The sequence below is a fragment of the Pseudoliparis swirei genome, chromosome 15, assembly GCF_029220125.1.
Source record: "Pseudoliparis swirei isolate HS2019 ecotype Mariana Trench chromosome 15, NWPU_hadal_v1, whole genome shotgun sequence".
Taxonomy (NCBI): Eukaryota; Metazoa; Chordata; class Actinopteri; order Perciformes; family Liparidae; genus Pseudoliparis; species Pseudoliparis swirei.
Window position 1 is genome coordinate 758,840 of NC_079402.1, and position 22,842 is coordinate 781,681.

Consider the following 22,842-nt stretch of genomic DNA (forward strand, 5'->3'; position numbering starts at 1 on the left):
ATAAGTTATGAAATTAAATATCTGGTCACAAATAACATTGAAAATCATAATCATCCTAAACCCTGATGGTCTGGCCATGGATAGGCCACGCCTCCAATCATCTGCAATGGATAGGCCACGCCTCCAATCATCCTGCAATGGATAGGCCACGCCTCCAATCATCCTGCAATGGATAGGCCACGCCTCCAATCATCTGCAATGGATAGGCCACGCCTCCAATTATCCACCATGGATAGGCCACGCCTCCAAACCATCAGCTCATCTCTTCAATGGCGAGGCCTACTCCCAAAGAGAAGAAAGCTCATTAACGTCTGTATTATACCTGAAGACCACATGTCCCTCCTTCCACATCCCCCCAGTCCACCAGAGACCAGACCCCCAGTCCACCAGAGACCAGACCCCCAGAGACCAGACCCCCAGAGACCAGACCCCCAGTCCACCAGAGACCAGACCCCCAGTCCACCAGACCCCCAGTCCACCAGGGCGTGGTCGGTGTTCTCCAGGAGCTCCTCTCGGTGTCACTTGATGCCCTTCAGGGAGTAGTAGACGTTCTTGGGGAGGATGACGTATCCGTCCCCCAGGGCCTCCGGCAGGTCTCTGCTGGTCCTCGGGGCCCCGCAGGCCTTCAGTCTCTTGAGTTCTCTCTCCTGCCGTCGACACTTCTGCTGCGTGGTCTTCAGCTTCTTCCTCAGCGCCGCCAGCTGCTCCTCCAGCTGCTCCATGCGCTGCTTCTGGCGAGCAGAGTCCTCCGCCGTGTAGTTGTGGTCGCAGGAGACGGCCACCGGGTCGCACCGGGCCTCGGGCGGGCGGCTCACAGGCTCCTCCTCCTCCACCACCACGGGGTCAGAGGTCAGGGACAGAGGGAAGTGGATCTCTGAGGGGAAGGGGTCCTCCAGGGCCTCGGCCTGCAGAGCAGACAGAGGAGAACAGGAAGTTAAACACGCACTGAGGAAACCCCGTTAGCTAGCGACCTCAATGTAGAGACTATGGCTGTGTCTACTACCGCGCACTTGAGCACTTCGAGCACTGACTTTCAGTGTTCGAAGTGCGCCACTGAAAAAACCAGCAGAATTCAGTGCACTGAAAGTACCCGGATGGTGCACTGCAAACGGGCAAAACATGTAAAACGATGGACACTACTCGCCCTAAGCGGCCGCCATCTTGGCGACGTAGCGGAAGAGGAGGAGCCCTTTTCGCCAGCTTTTCATTTTATTTCTAAAACAATGGCGGACGAGATGCTACGGTAGCACAAGCGGTAGACTACGGAGGCTCCTGCCGCGATTGTGGAGGTATCGCAGTTTCCACATGGGGTGGAGAAAGGGGTAAACAAGGGACACAAAGAGGGCAAGAAGTGCTTCATTTTGTCAGTTTAAGTTTCGCGGGTATCGCAAGCAGATTTGCGTATGTCACTCCCGGCTTAATTTCGCGGGTGCCGTGAACAGATTTGCGTCCGTCACTTCCGCCAAGTGGTTAACGTAAGTGTTCCATTTGAGACAGACTTATCAGCGACGCAGTGCACTGAATTGTAGTGCACTGTATTGCAGTGTACTTCGTAAAGTGTGCGGTAGTAGACACAGCCCATGAAACCCCGTTAGCTAGCGACCTCGATGTAGTGACGAAGAAATCCCGTTAGCTAGCGACCTCGATGTAGAGACTATGAAATCCCGTTAGCTAGCGACCTCGATGTAGTGACTATGTATATATATAACTAACATAATATAATACATTCCCTTATATAATATCTGGAGATGTATTAGGGGGGGGGACATTAACAGTATGTGTGTGTGTTTGTGTATTAGGGTATGCAGTATATAAATATATATATATAATAATAATACATTCTATTTGGAGGCGCCTTTCACGTCACCCAAGGTCACCTTACAATAAAATCAAACAGGATAAAAGTATGAAAGATAGAAACAACATTAAAACAAGTGAAGTGTACAGGATCCAGTTATAGAGAGAGTCAGTGAGAACAGGTGAGCTTTGAGTGGAGACTTGATGTGATGGAGTCTGAGTGTCTTATGTGGGGGGGGGGGGGGGTCCAGAGCAGCTGAAGGCTCGGGCACCCCGTGACGTGGGGATGGTTCGCGGTCCAGAAGAGGATGAGCGGAGGGAGTGTATTCCTGAAGGAGGTCTCGAGGTAAGTGGAGAGCTTTGCAGGTGAGGAGGAGGAGGTTGTTGCACAGGGAGCCAGTGAAGGTGGATGAGTACAGGAGCGATGTGGTCCGATGATTTGGTACAGGTGATGATCTGGCGGCCGAGTTCTGAATGATTTGCAGTCTGTTGATGAGTTTGGTGGGGAGTCCGCTGAGGAGGGCATCGCAGTGGTCGATGCGGGATGTGACAAATGAGTGGACCAGGATTTCGGTGCTGGACTGGGTCAGTGATGGGCGGAGTCTGGAGATGTTGAGGAGGTGGAAGAATGCAGTCCGGGTGATGTTTTGAATATGGGTGCAAATGAAAGGGTGCTGTCGCCGAGGCTCTCGACTTGGGGGGAGAAGGGGACAGGGAATCCGTCGATGATGATGGGTGGAGCTGTGGTGTGTTTGGATTTGGAGCCGATGAGCAGGGCCTCAGTTTTATTGCCGTTTAGCTTTAGGAAGTTCCTGCTCATCCAGCTCCGGATGTCTTCAAGGCAGGTGATGAGGGAGGTAGGAGGGATGGCAGCGGTCGGTTTAGAGGTAGACTTGTGTGTCGTCGGTGTAGCAGTGAAAATGGACCCCATGGTGACGGAGGATTGTGCCCAGGGGGAGGAGGTAAATGGTGAAAAGAAGGGGACCCAATACTGACCCCTGGGGCACTCCCAGTGAAACACCCGAACACCCAGACTTGTGGTTCCTGAGTTGTGGTACGATGTGAACCAGGAGAGGGCAGCGCCAGTGATTCCAATGCCAGCCTGGCGGTCCAGGAGCAGAGGGTGTGAGATGCTGTCCAACGCTGCGCTGAGGATGAGGATGGGAAGCAGTCCGGAGTCTGCTGCACGGAGGAGGGCGCTGGGGATTTTGACCAGGGCTGTTTCAGTGCTATGTTTTTGACGGAAGCCAGATTGGAAGGGTTCATGGAGGTGGTTTGTGTCAAGGTGGGACTGTCATTGTGCAGCAACCCTTTGAAGTGTTGTGGAGATGAAGGGGAGGTTGGAGATGGGTCGGTAACGGTGAAGGACAGCTGGGTCAGCACCGGGTTTTTCAGGATAGGTGTGATGGCAGCCAGTTTGAGAGTGGGGTTACAGTGGTGAGGGAGGAAATACATGGCAGACGGGCTTTGACAAGGCAGGTGGGAAGAGGATCGAGCTGACAGGTGGTGCTTTGGGCTTTATGGAGTTCTGAGACGGTGTGTTCTGGTACTGAAGTCAGAGGGAGCTGATGAGAGGCCAGTGGGGATCATCCAGGGTCAAATGTTTGAGGAGGTGCAAGATAAGGCCAGTACATAAATATTTATGTATCTGTGTGTGTATGTGTGTGTGTGTGTGTATGTATGTATGTATGTATGTATGTGTATGTGTGTGTGTGTGTGTGTATATATATATATGTCCTTCCTGGAGCGAGTCGCACCTGGCGCTCCTCGCGAGGCGCTCATTGATCACGTCACCTTGAGGCCGGCGGCGCCGAAGAGCGAGGGCACGGCGTTCTCCTTCAGCACGCGGTTGTTGCACGCCCTCTTGAAGGAGTCGCTGCTGAAGTGCTGAGAGCAGATGTTGCTGTACTTGGTGGGATGGAAGTTGCTCCTCCTCATGGCCGCCACCCACTGGGCGCCCACGGCGGGCCGCGTCAGAGGGAACCTGAGGGGGGGAGGGGGGGGGAGGAAGGGGAAGGCAGGGGGAGGAGGGGGGAGGAAGGAGGCAGGGGGGAGGAGGGGGGAGGCAAGGCTTAGGTGGACCGGTGGACTCCAGGATTTAATAATAATAATCATTTATTTTATATAGCGCTTCTCTAGACACCCGAAGTCGCTTACAGAGTCCAGAGTCCAGTCGTCCCGGTGGTGGTGGAGCTACATCAGGAGCCACAGCTGCCCTGTGCATCTTCTACCTGTGAGGCGAGACTACTGACTACTTGGATCCTGCTAAGTGTCTTCTTTAAACTAGTTTTATCTGCTAAGTTACTGTTGTATTTGTTGTTTGAAGCTGCTAGATTGTTAGTCTGTCCTGTTTTAGGATTTGTTTGGTAGAGAGCCGTGTCCTGTTTCCTGACACTTGACTACTTGGATCCTGCTAAGTATCTTGTTTAAATTAGTTTTATCTGCTAAGTTACTGTTGTATTTGTTGTTTAAAGCTGCTAGATTGTTAGTCTGTCCTGTTTTAGGATTTGTTTTGGGAGATAGGTGAGTCCCGTGTTCCGACACCTGAATCTTCACTGATTGGACGAGCGCTCATCACCTGGTTTCTATTGAGTGTCATTTGAATACCATAAGGCAAGGGGCGGTGTCAACGCGGCTGGAGGTAATTGGCACCAACTTGGGCTCATAACCGGATCGGGTCTTTCGCGTCAGCTGTAGCGTCAGCGTGACTCGGAGGACAAAGACATAGGAGTCTTCCGTTGGAGTCAAGACTCAGAGGACAAAGACATCGGAGTCTTCCGTTGGAGTCAAGACTCGGAGGACAAAGACATCGGAGTCTTCCGTTGGAGTCAAGACTCAGAGGACAAAGACATCGGAGTCTTCCGTTGGAGTCAAGACTCGGAGGACAAAGACATCGGAGTCTTCCGTTGGAGTCAAGACTCGGAGGACAAAGACATCGGAGTCTTCCGTTGGAGTCAAGACTCGGAGGACAAAGACATAGGAGTCTTCCCTTGGAGTCGAGACTCGGAGGACAAAGACATAGGAGTCTTCCCTTGGAGTCTTCGTGGGTGGCTGAGTATTTCCCCATTTAGTGAATATGTGTGTATTTTCCATACCTGTGTGTATCTCTACTCGTAGTTACTATAGGACTCGTTCATTCATGCACCGGAACCCCTCCTCGGTTCTCCTTCCTACCCGTTCTACCCACACCCAGCACCTTGTCACAGGAGGCCTCTGGAACTGTCAGTCAGCCAACCGCAAGGCCGCTTTCATCTCTTTGCCATGGAGCAGTCGCTTGACTTCCTGTCTCACTGAGACCTGGATCACACCAGAGAACACGTCTACCCCGGCTGCTCTCTCCTCGGCCTTCTCCTTCAGCCACACACCAGACCCTCTGGTCGGGGTGGAGGTGCAGGTTTACTCATCTCACCCACATGGTGTTTCTCTCCCTACCCGCTTCCACTCTTTATCCCACTGACTTTTGAGTTCCATGCTGTGACGGTGACTCATCCGGTTCAACTACACATTGTTGTTCTCTACCGTCCCCCTGGTTCTTTGGGAGATTTCTTGGAAGAGCTAGACGTCCTCCTATCGAACTTCTCTGAACACGGCCCCCCGCTCATCCTTCTGGGTGACTTCAACATCCAGACAGAGAAGTCATGTGATCTCTTACTCTTCCTGTGTTCCTTTGACCTCTCACTCAGTCCCTCCCCTCCCACTCACAAAGCCGGCAACCGCCTTGACTACATTTTCACTAGAAACTGCTCTACCTCCAACCTCACTGTAACTCCTCTCCATGTCTCTGACCACTTCTTCATCTCTGACTCTCTCTCGCTCTCTGGTACTGACAACCCACCCATATCTACAGACTCTGCACCTGTACGCCGCAACATTCGCACCCTCTGCCCCTCCTCTCTGGCCTCCTCTGTCCTCCTCTCTGGCCTCCTCTGCCCCTCCTCTCTGGCCTCCTCTGCCCCTCCTCTCTGGCCTCCTCTGTCCTATCTGCTCTCCCCTCAACAGACTGCTTCTCACTCATGCAGCCTAACTGCCACAGACACTCTCCTCTCTTCCCTGTCTTCATCTCTTGATTCTCTTTGTCCTTTTAAGACACGACCGGTTCGGAAATCCTCTCCGGCTCCGTGGTTGTCTGACTCGGTGCGCGCCGAGAGAGCCACCCTGCAAACGACAGAAAGGAAATGGCGCAAATCTTATCAAGCGGAAGACCTGCTCTTCTATCAATCTCTCCTCTCCTCATTCTCTACCTCTATCTCTGCAGCCAAAAGCTTGTTCTACCTGACCAAAATTCAGTCTTCCTTCTCTAACCCCAAAAAACTCACATCTCTATCTTTTCCAAGCTCCTTGATCCCCCCTGTCCTCCTCCTTCCACCCTTTTGCCACTTTGTCGACTACTTTACAAACAAGATAGACGACATATGCTCCTCCTTTACTAATCCATCTTCTATCTCCTCACCAACACTAACTTCTTCATCCCCCTCTATTTCCTCTTTCACCCCCTTGTCTCCCAATCAAGTTCTTAGCTTGGTGACCTCCGCCCGACCGACCACCTGCGCCCTTGACCCCGTCCCGTCTCCCATTCTCCAGGCTATTGCTCCTGATCTTCTGTCCTTTCTCACCCATCTTATTAACAGCTCCTCTCAACTGGCTGTTTCAACTCTGAAGGAGGCGAGAGTCAACCCTCTCCTGAAGAAACCCACCTCGACCCGTCTGGAGTCAGCAACTACAGACCTGTCTCTCTTCTTCCTTTTCTCTCCAAAACTCTGGAGCGAGCTATCTTGAGCCAAGGGTCCTCCTATCTCCACAGTAACAGCCTTCTTGACCCTCACCAGTCTGGATTCAAGGCCGGCCACTCGACAGAGACTGCCCTCCTTGCTGTCTCTGAGCAGCTTCACACTGCTAGAGCAGCCTCTCTCTCCTCTGTCCTTATCCTTCTCGACCTTTCTGCAGCATTTGACACCGTGAACCACCAGATCCTTAACTCTTCTCTTCAGGACCTGGGGATCTCAGGCACTGCACTCACGCTTTTCTCTTCCTACCTTAACGACCACACTTACCGGGTAACTTGGAGAGGATCTGTGTCTGATCCTTGTCCTCTCACTACTGGGGTTCCTCAAGGCTCCGTCCTGGGTCCCCTCCTCTTCTCTCACTATGGGGTTCCTCAAGGCTCCGTCCTGGGTCCCCTCCTCTTCTCTCACTATGGGGTTCCTCAAGGCTCCGTCCTGGGTCCCCTCCTCTTCCTCTCACTATGGGGTTCCTCAAGGCTCCGTCCTGGGTCCCCTGCTCTTCCTCTCACTATGGGGTTCCTCAAGGCTCCGTCCTGGGTCCCCTCCTCTTCTCTCACTATGGGGTTCCTCAAGGCTCCGTCCTGGGTCCCCTCCTCTTCCTCTCACTATGGGGTTCCTCAAGGCTCCGTCCTGGGTCCCCTCTTCTCTCACTATGGGGTTCCTCAAGGCTCCGCCTGGGTCCCCTCCTCTTCTCTCTGTACACAAATTCTCTCGGCTCTGTCATTCGTTCGCATGGCTTCTCCTACCATAGCTATGCTGATGACACCCAACTAGGGCTGCAACAACGAATCGATAAAATCGATAAAAATCGATTATTAAAATAGTTGGCAACGAATTTCATTATCGATTCAGTCGCGCGATTATTACGGCGCTCAATAAGTCACGGAGTATAAACAAAGTTGTGTTGAGCGCAGAGCGGCGCAGGAGAAACAAGAGCGGAGCGAGGACAGGACGCTGCATTGTGAGAGCCAATCAGCGCTGAGCTGTACCGCTGTTGATGAATCTAATTGGCTGCTGCTGCTCACGTGGCGCTGGATGCGGAAGTCATTCACGTAGTCGGAGACATTCACGGAGCTGAGTGCGCCTACGGGTGACGTCATGAACCCAGACACCAGGGACACATGTCACGACGTGTGTGGCATTTCCACTAGAGTAGAACGTAGAAAACGTGGTTATTTATTCCGTGGCGGATAGCGGAACATATTTTTCCACGATGCCACTGGCTGTGAGCGCTGCGCGTGCAGACAGCATTTAACGGAGCGGAGCAGCGCATGCGCTCTGATCGCTCTTTTAATTAAGTGTCGATACTAAACATATGCTAAATCACATCGTATTTAACGTACGGGTACTTTGTTAGTATCGCTCCACCGTGCAGCGTGACAGCAGCAGATGTAGCAGACTAACATTCAAGCTAACCTAACTTCCCAAACGCTGTGGACATCTGAACGCTGATTGGCCGAGACGCGACACGTCTCATCAAAGATGTTCTATTGCGAAGATCACCACTCCGCATTTTTTCCGCGTCTCACTGTAATCTCAACGGCAGCGGGCCAGGTGAACAAAATAATAAATCGTAACGCGTCTCTGGTATTGTTCAGGGGGCCACATGGGGACCACTGCTCAGGAGAGGAGAGCTGTCAGTCTGTTTGTGACGGTTCATCACCATGGTGACCAGTGAACAGGTTCATCACCATGGTGACCAGTGGGTCTCCAGGACCTTTCCATGACTTTAAACCAAATTTCCATGATTAAACATTTTGTGAAAACTCTGTCTATACGTGACAAAGTGAGAAGATGTAGTATTTAAACTAACAATGAGAATTCCAAAGCATACCGTATATATACCGTGTAAATTAACATTTGAATAAAACAAATTTGCATTACTTTTCCAAATATTTTGGGATTTTATTTTTTTCAATTACTTTTCTAGGCCTGCTAATAGCCATTTAAAAATTCCATGACTTTTCCAGGTTTTCCATGACCGTACGGACCCTGTTTTGAATAAAGGGTTGAAAATTAAAGTGTTTTTGTTTTTTTATCCGATTAATCGATAAAATAATCAACCGATTAATCGATTATCAAAATAATCGTTAGTTGCAGCCCTACACCCAACTGATCTTCTCGTTTCCACCGTCCGAAACACAGGTGGCGGCGCGAATCTCTGCCTGTCTGACTGACATCTCTCAGTGGAGGTCTGCTCACCACCTGAAAATCAACCCTGACAAGACCGAGCTACTATTCCTTCCAGGGAAAGGCTCCCCCACCCATGACCTGACTACCACCTTCAACAGCTCTGTGTTGGCCCCGCCCCTGACTGCCAGGAACCTCGGGGTGACACTGGACAGTCAACCTGACGGCCAACATCACTGCGACGACGCGTTCCTGTAGGTACATGCTGCACAACATCAGGAGAACACGGCCTCTTCTTACTCAGAAGGCGGCACAGGTTCTGGTCCAGGCTCTGGTCCAGGTTCTGGTCCAGGCTCTGGTCCAGGCTCTGATCCAGGCTCTGGTCATTTCACGCCTTGACTACTGCAACTCCCTCCTGGCTGGTCTACCCGCTAAGGCCATCCGACCTCTGCAGCTCATCCAGAATGCAGCAGCTGGTCTTCAGCCTCCCAAAATTCACCCACATCACTCGGCTCCTCCGCTCTCCATGGTTACCGGTGGAGCAGCATCCGCTTCAAAACACTGGTTCTTGGTACCGTGCTCTGAACGGATCGGGCCCCGTCTACATCCGGGATATGGTCTCACCGTACACCCCGGCACGTTCGCTCCGCTCGGCAACAGCCAATCGTCTTGTGCCTCCTGCACCTCGAGCTAACCGCTCTACATCCAGACTGTTGCTGTCCTGCTCCTCAGTGGTGGAACGAGCTCCCCACTGACATCAGGACAGCAGAACGTCTCTACATCTTCACCCGGAGACTGAAAACACACCTTTTCCGACTATATCTGGATTAAAACACAGATTAGCACTTCAGTGGCACTTAGATAGCACTTACTTATGGTACTTTAGTAGTTCGACTATGTTGAGGAAGTGTTACTTCCTGTGTTCTTGTTATTCTTAGTTTGTACTCTAGGTTGAAATGCACTTATTGTAAGTCGCTTTGGATAAAAGCGTCTGCTAAATGACATGTAATGTCATGTAATGACGGAAGCGTGGCAGCCAATCAGCGCCTACGTCCCCTCCCCCAATCAGCGCCTACGTCCCCTCCCCCAATCAGCGCCTACGGCCCCTCCCCCAATCAGCGCCTCCGGCCCCTCCCCCACTACCAACATTCATTCACATCCATACGAGCTGGGGTGAGGCTGCGGTGCATGTCTTTATGATGCTGGGGGCACGAGGAGAACACGAGGAGAACACGAAGAGAACACGAAGAGAACACGAGACCACGAGGAGAACACGAGGAGAACACAAGACCACGAGGAGAACACGAGACCACGAGGAGAACATGAGGAGAACACGAGACCACGAAGAGAACACGAGACCACGAGGAGAACATGAGGAGAACACGAGACCACGAGGAGAACACGAGACCACGAAGAGAACACGAGACCACGAGGAGAACACGAGGAGAACACGAGACCACGAGGAGAACACGAGACCACGAGGAGAACATGAGGAGAACACGAGACCACGAGGAGAACACGAGACCACGAGGAGAACACGAGGAGAACACGAGACCACGAGGAGAACACGAGACCACGAGGAGAACATGAGGAGAACACGAGACCACGAGGAGAACACGAAGAGAACACGAGACCACGAGGAGAACACGAGAAGAACACGAGGAGAACACGAGACCACGAGGAGAACACGAGGAGAACACGAGACCACGAGGAGAACACGAGGAGAACACGAGGAGAACACGAGACCACGAGGAGAACATGAGGAGAACACGAGACCACGAGGAGAACACGAGGAGAACACGAAGAGAACACGAGACCACGAGGAGAACACGAGGAGAACACGAGACCACGAGGAGAACACGAGACCACGAGGAGAACACGAAGAGAACACGAGACCACGAGGAGAACACGAAGAGAACACGAGACCACGAGGAGACCACGAGGACAACACGAGGAGAACACGAGACCATGAGGAGACCACGAGGACAACACGAGGAGAACACGAGACCACGAGGAGAACACGAGGAGAACACGAAGAGAACACGAGACCACGAGGAGAACACGAGACCATGAGGAGACCACGAGGAGAACACGAGACCACGAGGACAACACGAGGAGAACACGAGACCATGAGGAGAACACGAGACCAAGAGGACAACACGAGGAGAACACGAGGAGAACACGAGACCATGAGGAGACCACGAGGAGAGCAGGAGGAGAACGTGAGACCAAGAGGACAACACGAGGAGAACACGAGGAGAACACGAGAAGACCACGAGGAGAACACGAGAACACGAGGAGAACACGAGACCACGAGGAGAACACGAGGAGAACACGAGACCACGAGGAGAACACGAGGAGAACACGAGACCACGAGGAGAACACGAGACCATGAGGAGAACACGAGACCACGAGGACAACACGAGGAGAACACGAGACCATGAGGAGACCACGAGGAGAACACGAGACCACGAGGACAACACGAGGAGAACACGAGGACAACACGAGGAGAACACGAGACCACGAGGAGAACACGAGACCACGAGGACAACACGAGGAGAACACGAGGACAACACGACGAGAACACGAGACGACCATGAGGAGAACACGAGACCATGAGGAGAACACGAGGAGAACATGAGACCATGAGGAGAACACGAGGAGACCACGAGACCATGAGGAGAACACGAGACCATGAGGAGACCATGAGGAGAACACGAGGAGACCACGAGACCATGAGGAGAACACGAGACCATGAGGAGACAACAAGGAGAACATGAGGAGACCATGAGGAGAACACGAGGAGACCACGAGGAGACCACGAGACCACGAGGAGAACACGAGGAGAACACGAGACCATGAGGAGAACACGAGACCACGAGGAGAACACGAGACCACGAGGAGAACACGAGACCACGAGGAGAACACGAAGAGAACACGAGACCACGAGGACAACACGAGGAGAACACGAGACCATGAGGAGACCACGAGGAGAACACGAGACCACGAGGACAACACGAGGAGAACACGAGGACAACACGAGACCACGAGGAGACCACGAGGAGAACACGAGACCACGAGGACAACACGAGGACAACACGAGGAGAACACGAGACCATGAGGAGAACACGAGGAGAACATGAGGAGACCATGAGGAGAACACGAGGAGAACACGAGGAGAACACGAGGAGACCACGAGGAGACCACGAGGAGAACACGAGGAGAACACGAGACCACGAGGAGAACACGAGGAGACCACGAGACCACGAGGACAACACGAGGAGAACACGAGGAGAACACGAGACCATGAGGAGACCATGAGGAGACCATGAGAACACGAGGAGACCATGAGGAGAACACGAGGAGACCACGAGGAGAACACGAGGAGACCATGAGGAGACCTTGAGGAGACCATGAGAACACGAGACCATGAGGAGAACACGAGGAGACCATGAGGAGAACACGAGGAGACCACAAGGAGAACACGAGACCACGAGGAGAACACGAGGAGACCACGAGACCATGAGGAGAACACGAGGAGACCACAAGACCATGAGGAGAACACGAGGAGACCATGAAGACAACACGAGGAGAACACGAGACCATGAGGAGAACACGAGACCACGAGGAGAACACGAGACCACGAGGAGAACACGAGGAGAACACGAGACCACGAGGAGACCACGAGAAGAACACGAGGAGACCATGAGGAGAACACGAGGAGACCACGAAGACAACACGAGGAGAACACGAGACCATGAGGACAACACGAGGAGAACACGAGGAGACCATGAGGAGAACACGAGGAGAACACGAGACCATGAGGAGAACACGAGGAGACCACGAGACCATGAGGAGAACACGAGGAGACCACAAGACCATGAGGAGAACACGAGGAGACCACAAGGAGACCACGAGGAGAACACGCTCCACACAGAAAGGACTCGACCCTCTAACGTAAAGAGCTCGCTCCCGAGCAGCTGCTGTCCCCAGCGTGTCCTCTGAGTGTTCCTCTTCCTGCTTCAGGAGCCGTGTCCTCTGAGGGTTCCTCTTCCTTTAGGAGCCGTGTCCTCTGAGGGTTCCTCTTCCTTTAGGAGCTGTGTCCTCTGAGGGTTCCTCTTCCTTTAGGAGCCGTGTCCTCTGAGGGTTCCTCTTCCTGCTTCAGGAGCCGTGTCCTCTGAGGGTTCCTCTTCCTTTAGGAGCTGTGTCCTCTGAGGGTTCCTCTTCCTGCTTTAGGAGCCGTGTCCTCTGAGGGTTCCTCTTCCTGCTTTAGGAGCCGTGTCCTCTGAGGGTTCCTCTTCCTTTAGGAGCTGTGTCCTCTGAGGGTTCCTCTTCCTTTAGGAGCCGTGTCCTCTGAGGGTTCCTCTTCCTTTAGGAGCCGTGTCCTCTGAGGGTTCCTCTTCCTTTAGGAGCCGTGTCCTCTGAGGGTTCCTCTTCCTTTAGGAGCCGTGTCCTCTGAGGGTTCCTCTTCCTGCTTCAGGAGGCGTGTCCTCTGAGGGTTCCTCTTCCTTTAGGAGCCGTGTCCTCTGAGGGTTCCTCTTCCTTTAGGAGCCGTGTCCTCTGAGGGTTCCTCTTCCTTTAGGAGCCGTGTCCTCTGAGGGTTCCTCTTCCTGCTTCAGGAGGCGTGTCCTCTGAGGGTTCCTCTTCCTTTAGGAGCCGTGTCCTCTGAGGGTTCCTCTTCCTTTAGGAGCCGTGTCCTCTGAGGGTTCCTCTTCCTTTAGGAGCCGTGTCCTCTGAGGGTTCCTCTTCCTGCTTCAGGAGCCGTGTCCTCTGAGGGTTCCTCTTCCTTTAGGAGCCGTGTCCTCTGAGGGTTCCTCTTCCTGCTTCAGGAGGCGTGTCCTCTGAGGGTTCCTCTTCCTGCTTCAGGAGCCGTGTCCTCTGAGGGTTCCTCTTCCTGCTTCAGGAGGCGTGTCCTCTGAGGGTTCCTCTTCCTTTAGGAGCCGTGTCCTCTGAGGGTTCCTCTTCCTGCTTCAGGAGGCGTGTCCTCTGAGGGTTCCTCTTCCTGCTTCAGGAGGCGTGTCCTCTGAGGGTTCCTCTTCCTGCTTCAGGAGGCGTGTCCTCTGAGGGTTCCTCTTCCTGCTTCTGGAGCCGTGTCCTCTGAGGGTTCCTCTTCCTTTAGGAGGCGTGTCCTCTGAGGGTTCCTCTTCCTTTAGGAGCCGTGTCATCTGAGGGTTCCTCTTCCTTTAGGAGGCGTGTCCTCTGAGGGTTCCTCTTCCTGCTTTAGGAGGCGTGTCCTCTGAAGGTTCCTCTTCCTTTAGGAGCTGTGTCCTCTGAGGGTTCCTCTTCCTTTAGGAGCCGTGTCCTCTGAGGGTTCCTCTTCCTTTAGGAGCTGTGTCCTCTGAGGGTTCCTCTTCCTGCTTTCGGAGCCGTGTCCTCTGAGGGTTCCTCTTCCTTTAGGAGCCGTGTCCTGTGAGGGTTCCTCTTCCTGCTTTAGGAGCCGTGTCCTCTGAGGGTTCCTCTTCAAGATTCAAGATTCAAGATGTTTTATTTGTCACATACACACACAGGGTGTGCAGTGAAATGAAAGTGGCAATGCTCAGCAGGAATGTGCAAGGGCAACAAGTACACACTATTTACAAATAAAAAACAACACAATATTTACAGTAAGTGTGTGTGTGTGTGTGTGTGTGTGTGCCTAAGAGGGGCAGTTGTGTGGGTCTATGTGGGGGTCCTGGTGAGGTCGGAGTTCACAATCCTGATGGCCTGAGGAAAGAAACTCCGTCTCAGTCTCTCTGTTCTTGCAGCGTGACTACGGAGGCGCCTGCCTGACCGCAGCAGCTGAAACAGTCTGTTGTTGGGGTGGTGAGGATCCTTCATGATCCTGCCGGCTCTGGTTCTGCACCTCCTGGTGTACAAGTCCTGCAGGGTGGGAGTGTGTTCCAATAGTGCGCTCAGCCGACGCTACTCTCTGCAGAGCCTTCCTGTCCTGAGCGGAGCAGTTGCCAAACCAGGCTCTGATGCTTCCTGTCAGGACGCTCTCTACAGCTCCACAGTAGAAGGACTGAAGGATCCTCTGGGAAACTTTAATTTTCCTCAGCTGCCTGAGGTGGTAGAGGCGCTGCCTTGCCTTTCTCACCAGAGTGTCTGTGTTTGTTGACCATGTCAGATCCTCGGTGATGTGGACTCCCAGGTATTTATACCGCCACCCTCTCCACAGTAGTCCTAATCCCCAGTGGTGAGTACGTCCTCTGTTGTTGTACCTTCCTAAAGTCCACAATCAGCTCCTTAGTTTTGGTGACATTCATGATGAGGCTGTTGTCCTGGCACCAGAGTGACAGATCAGCAACTTCCTCCAGGTAGGCCTTCTCGACGTTGTCGGAGATCAGGCCCACCACCACTGTGTCATCCGCAAACTTGATGATGGTATTGAGTTGAACCTGGCCACACAGTCATGTGTGTACAGGAGTACAGTAGGGGCTGAGGACGCAACCCTGGGGATCCTGTGTTCAGGGTGAGGATTTGGAGGTGTGTCTGCCCACCCTGACCACCTGTGGCCTGGCGGTCAGGAAGTCCAGGATCCAAGCACACAGGGGGTGTTCAGTCCCAGCTCAATCAGCTTGCCGGCCAGTCTGGAGGGACTATGGTGTTGAAAGCTGAACTATAATCAATGAACAGTAGTCTCACATAGCCCCCTCTGGCTGTCCAGATGAGAGAGTGTGGTGTGCAGTACCTGGGAGACAGCATCATCCGTGGATCTGTTTGGGCGATAAGCAAACTGCAGCGGGTCCATGGAGGAAGGGAGGAAGGCGCAGATGTAGTCCTTTATCAGCCTCTCAGCATTTCATGACCACCGAGGTGAGGGCCACCGGTCGGTAGTCATTCATACATGCTGGAGAAGCATTCTTGGGCACAGGGACAATAGTGGATCTCTTGAAGCAGGCGGGGACCACGGACTCAGCCAGGAGAGGTTGAATATTGTGGTGAACACTGGAGCTAGCTGGTTAGCACAGGTCTTCAGTACTCGCCCAGATATGCCATCTGGACCTGCAGCTTTCCTGGTGTTCACCTCAACAGAGCCCTCCTCACACTGTGCTCGGTCACAGAGAGTGTGTGTTCATCCCCAGCGGTAGAACTCACCTCGCTACGCTTAACGGTGTTGTTGTTAGCAGCGAGCTAGCGCTGTTGTTGCTAGCCTCAAACCGTGCATAAAATGAGTTCAGGTCGTCCGCTAGGGATGCGCCGGCACTCACCATTGCGCGGGTCTGCTCTGGTAGTCTGTGATAGTCCGTAGCCCCTGCCATAGGCGCCTGGTGTCGCGCTGCTCCATCTGTGATTCCACTCTGTCTCGGTACCTCCTTTTGGCCCTTCACCGCCTCCTCAGTCCATAGACCGCTGCCTTGTACTCGCCCATGTTGCCGGATACAAGACCGGAGTTATAGGCAGCAGTACGGGCGCTCACAGCTTCACGGATGGATCCATCAACCCACGGCTTTTGATTAGGAAAGACCCTAACTTTTACCGTGGGGACGATGGTGTCCGTTAAGCGTTGCTATGAGGCTCATTGCTACTTCCAAGAACTCGCTGACGCCACTGGAACTGGATTGGATCATGTCCCAGTCAACGATACTCAGAGCGCCCTGTAGCTCAGCCTCTGATTGGTCAGACCACCGCATTCGTTCCTCGTCACTACCGCTTCCCCGCGATCCTTTGTTTATACTCCGGAAGCAGAAAAATGGCGGCATGGTCTGATTTCCTAACGGAGGGAGAGAGACAGCCTTGTAGCCTCTCTTGAATGGCGATAGCAGTGGTCCAACGTTCTTTCCTCTGGTAGCACACGTAATGTGCTGGTGAAAGTTCGCATGACTTTTTAGGTTTGCCTTGTTAAAGTCCCCAGCCACCACCACAGCCGCCGGATACTTGTTCTGATGCCGACATAACACATCGTGTAGGTCCGATAGTGCTACGCCGGTGTCCGCTTGTGGTGGAATGTAGACGGCTGTGGTGATGACCGAGCTGAACTCCCGGGAAGGTAGAATGGACGGCATGAGATCGTCAGATGTTCCAGGTTCGTAGCAGGAACGAAAGAGTCTTAATGTTCTTGGGGTCGGACCACATGTTGTTTGTCATGTAGCAGATCCTTCCACCCTTAGATTGACTAGACTCTTTCGTTCTGTCTGCACGGAAAACAGAGAAGGACTCGGTTGGACATATGACTCGATCCGCACCAGCGGGTCAGCCAAGTTTCCGTCAGACAAAAGATGTTACAATCCCGCATGTCCCATTGGAATCTGATCCTTGCCCTAAAATCATCCATCTTATTTTCCAGAGACTGGACGTTAGCAAGAAGGATGCTGGGCAAAGGTGGACGGTGGGCTTGAACTCTCAGTCTGTTCCGAATTCCGCTCCGTTTCCCTCGATGTTTTCGTCGTCTTCCTGCTTTAGGAGGCGTGTCCTCTGAGGGTTCCTCTTCCTGCTTCAGGAGCCGTGTCCTCTGAGGGTTCCTCTTCCTGCTTTAGGAGCCGTGTCCTCTGAGGGTTCCTCTTCCTGCTTTAGGAGGCGTGTCCTCTGAGGGTTCCTCTTCCTTCAGGAGCCGTGTCCTCTGAGGGTTCCTCTTCCTTTAGGAGCCGTGTCCTCTGAGGGTTCCTCTTCCTGCTTTAGGAGCCGAGGCACAACATGTTCTCTTCAATAAGTCCTGTTTATATTCAAGGTTAAAGTTCATCCTCTAATTAGAATGAGAGTATAGGGTAGGTTAGAGTCGTGTTGTCACATGACCTGATCACAAAGACATGATGTTACATAAGTGTTAAACATGGTGGAACTAAAACACGCAGCTGCTCTTTCAACGGAAATCCATATTATGACCATAAAACTGATTTACGGCTGAACTGTCGGAAAGACGATGGGCGTTCCCAGGAAACTTGGCTCCGCCCACTCAGCTTGTCGCCATGAGCCGCTGACCCGACACATGACACCTGGTACCCAACACCTAGTACCTGACACATGCCACCTAGTACCTGACACATGCCACCTGACACATGCCACCAAGTACCTGACACATGCCACCTGGTACCTGACACATGCCACCTGACACATGCCACCAAGTACCTGACACATGCTACCTAGTACCTGACACATGCCACCTGACACATGCCACCTGGTACCCGACACCTGGTACCCGACACATGCCACCTGGTACCCGACACATGCCACCTAGTACCTGACATGCCACCTGGTACCTGACACATGCCACCTGGTACCTGACACATGTCACCTAGTACCTGACACATGCCACCTGACACATGCCACCAAGTACCTGACACATGCCACCTGGTACCTGACATGCCACCTGACACATGCCACCAAGTACCTGACACATGCCACCTAGTACCTGACACATGCCACCTGACACATGCCACCTGGTACCCGACACCTGGTACCCGACACATGCCACCTGGTACCCGACACATGCCACCTAGTACCTGACATGCCACCTGGTACCTGACACATGCCACCTGGTACCTGACACATGCCACCTAGTACCTGACACATGCCACCTAGTATCTGACACATGCCACCTGGTACCTGACACATGCCATCTGGTGCCTGACACATGCCACCTAGTACCTGACACATGCCACCTGGTACCTGACACATGCCACCTGGTACCTGACACCTAGTACCCGACAACTAGTACCTGACACATGCCACCTAGTACCTGACACATGCCACCTGACACATGCCACCTAGTACCTGACACATGCCACCTGGTACCTGACACATGCCACCTGGTACCTGACACATGCCACCTAGTACCTGACACCTGGTACCCGACACCTAGTACCTGACACATGCCACCTAGTACCTGACACATGCCACCTGGTACCTGACACATGCCACCTGGTACCTGACACATGCCACCTGGTACCTGACACCTGGTACCCGACACCTAGTACCTGACACATGCCACCTAGTACCTGACACATGCCACCTGGTACCTGACACCTGGTACCCGACACCTGGTACCTGACACATGCCACCTGGTACTTGACACCTGGTACCCGACACCTAGTACCTGACACATGCCACCTGACACCCGACACCTAGTACCTGACACATGCCACCTAGTACCTGACATGCCACCTGGTACCTGACACATGGTACCTGACACATGCCACCTAGTACCTGACACATGCCACCTGACACGTGCCACCTAGTACCTGACACATGCCACCTGGTACCTGACACAAGCCACCTAGTACCTGACACATGCCACCTGACACATGCCACCTAGTACCTGACACATGCCACCTGACACGTGCCACCTAGTACCTGACACATGCCACCTGGTACCTGACACATGCCACCTAGTACCTGACACATGCCACCTAGTACCTGACACATGCCACCTAGTACCTGACATGCCACCTGGTACCTGACACATGGTACCTGACACATGCCACCTAGTACCTGACACATGCCACCTGACACGTGCCACCTAGTACCTGACACATGCCACCTGGTACCTGACACAAGCCACCTAGTACCTGACACAAGCCACCTAGTACCTGACACCTGTCACCTGGAACCTGTCACCTGACACCTGGCCGACCCATGACGGTGCCGCCAGCGGGGTCTCTCCCACTGTGGACACTTATCTATTTTCTTCTTTTGGTCGTTCTTGGTGTCAGTTTTGAGTCTTTCGTGTGTTTTCCTGCAAATACCAGCAGAACACGTTAACTTCCGGTTTGTAGGCGCAAACGCTCTTTTCAAAATAAACTTCCTACAGGTTTGGGCAACAAACGCGACCGTTCGGCTTCGGGAGCTCTTTAAACGTCTGTTTACGGTTCAGAACACACACGCCACTACTCGGTGAGCTTTGGGAAACGGACGTTCCGCTTCGGGTTGTATTAAATACAGAAGTCCGCAGGATATCTGGCGTAACTCCGCGAACAGCCGGGACACCGCGCCGCCGGCAGCGCGAGAACAGCGTGCGCGCGCCGCTGCCCACGTGACGTACTTGTGGAAGGAGACGTCTTTGTCCTTGTGGTACCGGTTCTTACAGCCGTACGCGGAGCACGTCTGGACCATGGCGGCGGCCCGGACCCGCTCCCCTCGACGTGGAGCTCTTCTTCTGCAGCTTCACTCTGCCACTAACAAACATGGCGGCGCAGAGTGGGTGACGCGTCGTGTTTGGTCGGATCTGATTGGTCAGAACTCGCTTCCTGTAATACCGGAAGCGCACTCATACAAGAAAACAAGTATTAGACGCCGTATGTCGTAATGACGAACTACTGTCCGGAAATATAAATTTGTTAATTCGTAATTATATGCAACACGGAATCAAGTTGATATAAAAAAACTTTTGCAATGGGAAATGTGCACTAAACAGAAAAGCACAAACACGTTTTTAGGAGGGCTGCAGGTCAATAGGTCGAAGTGTGCATTGTTGTTCATCTTCCTCCCGAGAAGCCCATAGATCCTCCGGGTCAGGTGAGTTCACTGGCCCATCAGGTGCAGTGGTTCTGGTCGTGCAGCCAGGTGCTGGGCCAGAGGGAAGCATGAAGACCTCCAAGATGTAGTTTCACTTTTTAATTGAATTACTGAAATGAATGAACTTTTCACTGATATTCATGGAGATGAACCTGCTAAACACAACCCGGAAGAGATGCTTCTCATTGTGTTGCATGTGAAGACTGTGTCCTCAACCCCCTGGAAGCCCATTCTTGTTGTTACACCCACACATGAGCAGTAACGTTCTGCTGTCTCAGCTCAGCAGTGCAGGTTGACACCCTGGTGGCTGCGCTGAGCTTCTATACATGTTCTAAACATGACATCTTAAAAGGGGCGTGGCCAGAGGGGTCTGTGTGGGTGGAGTTCCTCCCTGGTGACCTCTGTGACCTCTGCTGTTCACAGGACAGCGGGGCGGGTGAAGGAGCTCTGGTCTCACTGAGACTCAACCAGGAGGAAAGCTCTCTGATTGGATGTTTCTTATGCCCTAATTCACTGAGACACCAGATACACACTTATGAGGTATCGTCCACTCTGATTCCTGCTGGCACCCGGTGAGCAGTGAGGATGGTTGTTGGCCAGCGGGCGGCCGCTCACCAGGAGCACGGTGCGCTGGTCCTGAGCCACGGTGCCGTGGAGTCAGCCCGCGTGTGGAAGACGTCCTGAGAGGAAACCTCTGGACACAATCAATAATCACCCTTTCAGACACAAATGACCAGCCGGCTGACGAGGAGCACAGCGTGTTATTGTCAAGCACTAGAACATCATCACAGTTAAGACGTTCATGGTGTTGCATTCAGACCGATGGAAGGTAGAAAAGGCAGAAAGTACATGGAGTGAAATGGATGAGATCAGATGATCGTATCGACAGCGAGTCCAACGACAGACACGGAGAAACGATCTGAAGACGAGCAGTAAAACAGAGTTGGGGGAAAGGAACATCCTGATAGGATGTGTTCAATGTTATATTGTACAATTTAGATTTTGGCGAGAATGAATAGTTTGAAAAAAAAAACCACTTTTCAAAATAAAATGGATATTAAAGAGTGAATTCTTTACCTTCGTAACTCCGAGCAGCGCTGAATGCAGACGCCAAACTCATGAGTCCAAATGAAGGTAAGATTCTATATCCATTTGAACCGTGTGTGTTCTGCTCATATGAATGACAATAAAGTAAAAAGATAACATGGACAGTTGTTTACATTGACTCTGGGATGCCATGTTGCTATAGCAACGCTCCGCCCACCCACAAGCTTTGATATTAAACATGTAATAGAAGTAAAACACGTCACACGGCCTCACCGCCGCTCACCTGCCGGGGGGACCTGGATCAGGACCTGGATCAGGACCAGGACCCGGACCTGGATCAGGACCTGGATCAGGACCTGGATCAGGACCCGGACCAATACCGGGATATTTGAATTTGAGATGTATAAATACAACTGACTTGACGTGCTATGTGTCAGCGGACCAGCAGGGGGCAGCGCATTGAGAGCGACCACGTGACCGTGACCTGGGTCACGTGTCCATGAGCGTGAGAACAGGAGGAGCCACCGGGTCTCCGGTTCTGAGCGGTTCTGTTTTAAAGAAAGATTTTACAGTTATGACTCATTTTAGATGTTAAGGTTTTAAGTTCTTCACATTCATCCTGGTCTCCATCAGAGGAGCTACTTCATCTTCATCTTCTTCTTCATCTTCTTCTCTTCCTCCTCCTCCTCTTCCTCCGAGTCCTTCTCCTCCACGCTGTCGGCTCCATCGGCCTGTTTGTTGTTGGCGGTTTCTCCTCCATCTTCATCAGTCTCCTCCTCGTCCTCACCGTCTTTGGACCGGTCCTCCTGGCCTCCTCCCCTCTCCACACACCACACACACTGGTCTGTGGGGTGGGGTCTGGGGGTCTGTTCCATGGGGGTCTCATGTGGTCTCACATGGGTCTCCTGTTGTCTCCTGTTGTCTCATGTGGTCTCACGGAGTCTCATGTGGGTCTCACGGGGTCTCATGTGGTCTCACGGAGTCTCATGTGGTCTCATGTGGTCTCACATGGGTCTCCTGTTGTCTCATGTGGTCTCACGGAGTCTCATGTGGGTCTCACAGGGTCTCATGTGGTCTCACGGAGTCTCATGTGGTCTCATGTGGTCTCCCGGGGTCTCATGTGGTCTCACAGGGTCTCATGTAGGTCTCACGGGGTCTCATGTGGTCTCACGTGGTCTCCCGGGGTCTCATGTGGTCTCATGTAGGTCTCACGGGGTCTCATGTAGGTCTCACGGGGTCTCATGTAGGTCTCACGGGGTCTCATGTGGTCTCACGGGGTCTCATGTAGGTCTCATGTGGGTCTCATGTGGTCTCATGTAGGTCTCACGGGGTCTCATGTAGGTCTCATGTGGGTCTCATGTGGTCTCATGTAGGTCTCATGTGGTCTCATGTAGGTCTCATGTAGGTCTCACGTGGTCTCCTGTGGTCTCATGTAGGTCTCACGTGGTCTCATGTGGTCTCATGTAGGTCTCATGTGGTCTCCTGTGGTCTCATGTGGTCTCATGTGGTCTCACGTGGTCTCATGTGGTCTCATGTGGTCTCATGTGGTCTCATGTGGTCTCATGTGGTCTCATGTGGTCTCATGTGGTCTCATGTGGTCTCACGTGGTCTCATGTGGTGTCATGTGGTCTCACGTGGTCTCATGTGGTCTCATGTG

The 22,842-nt window shown here is 52.8% G+C and overlaps 1 protein-coding gene across 2 annotated transcripts; it reads right to left on the minus strand.

Annotated features, from left to right (window-relative positions):
* Positions 1-410: 410 nt before the first annotated feature.
* On the minus strand, positions 411-21,998 carry LOC130205503 (THAP domain-containing protein 1-like). Of its 2 annotated transcripts, none has more exons than XM_056432927.1 (3): positions 19,666-21,998; positions 3,592-3,781; positions 411-905 (listed from the first exon to the last, which is right to left on the minus strand). In XM_056432927.1, exons 1-3 carry the CDS (start codon positions 19,734-19,736, stop codon positions 519-521), a joined length of 648 nt encoding a protein of 215 aa, XP_056288902.1. In that variant the 5' UTR covers positions 19,737-21,998; the 3' UTR covers positions 411-518. The 2 variants fall into 2 exon arrangements, with proteins under 2 accessions (XP_056288902.1, XP_056288903.1); XM_056432928.1 differs by lacking the exon at positions 19,666-21,998 and adding an exon at positions 3,955-4,639.
* Between the last annotated feature and the right edge of the window lie 844 nt (positions 21,999-22,842).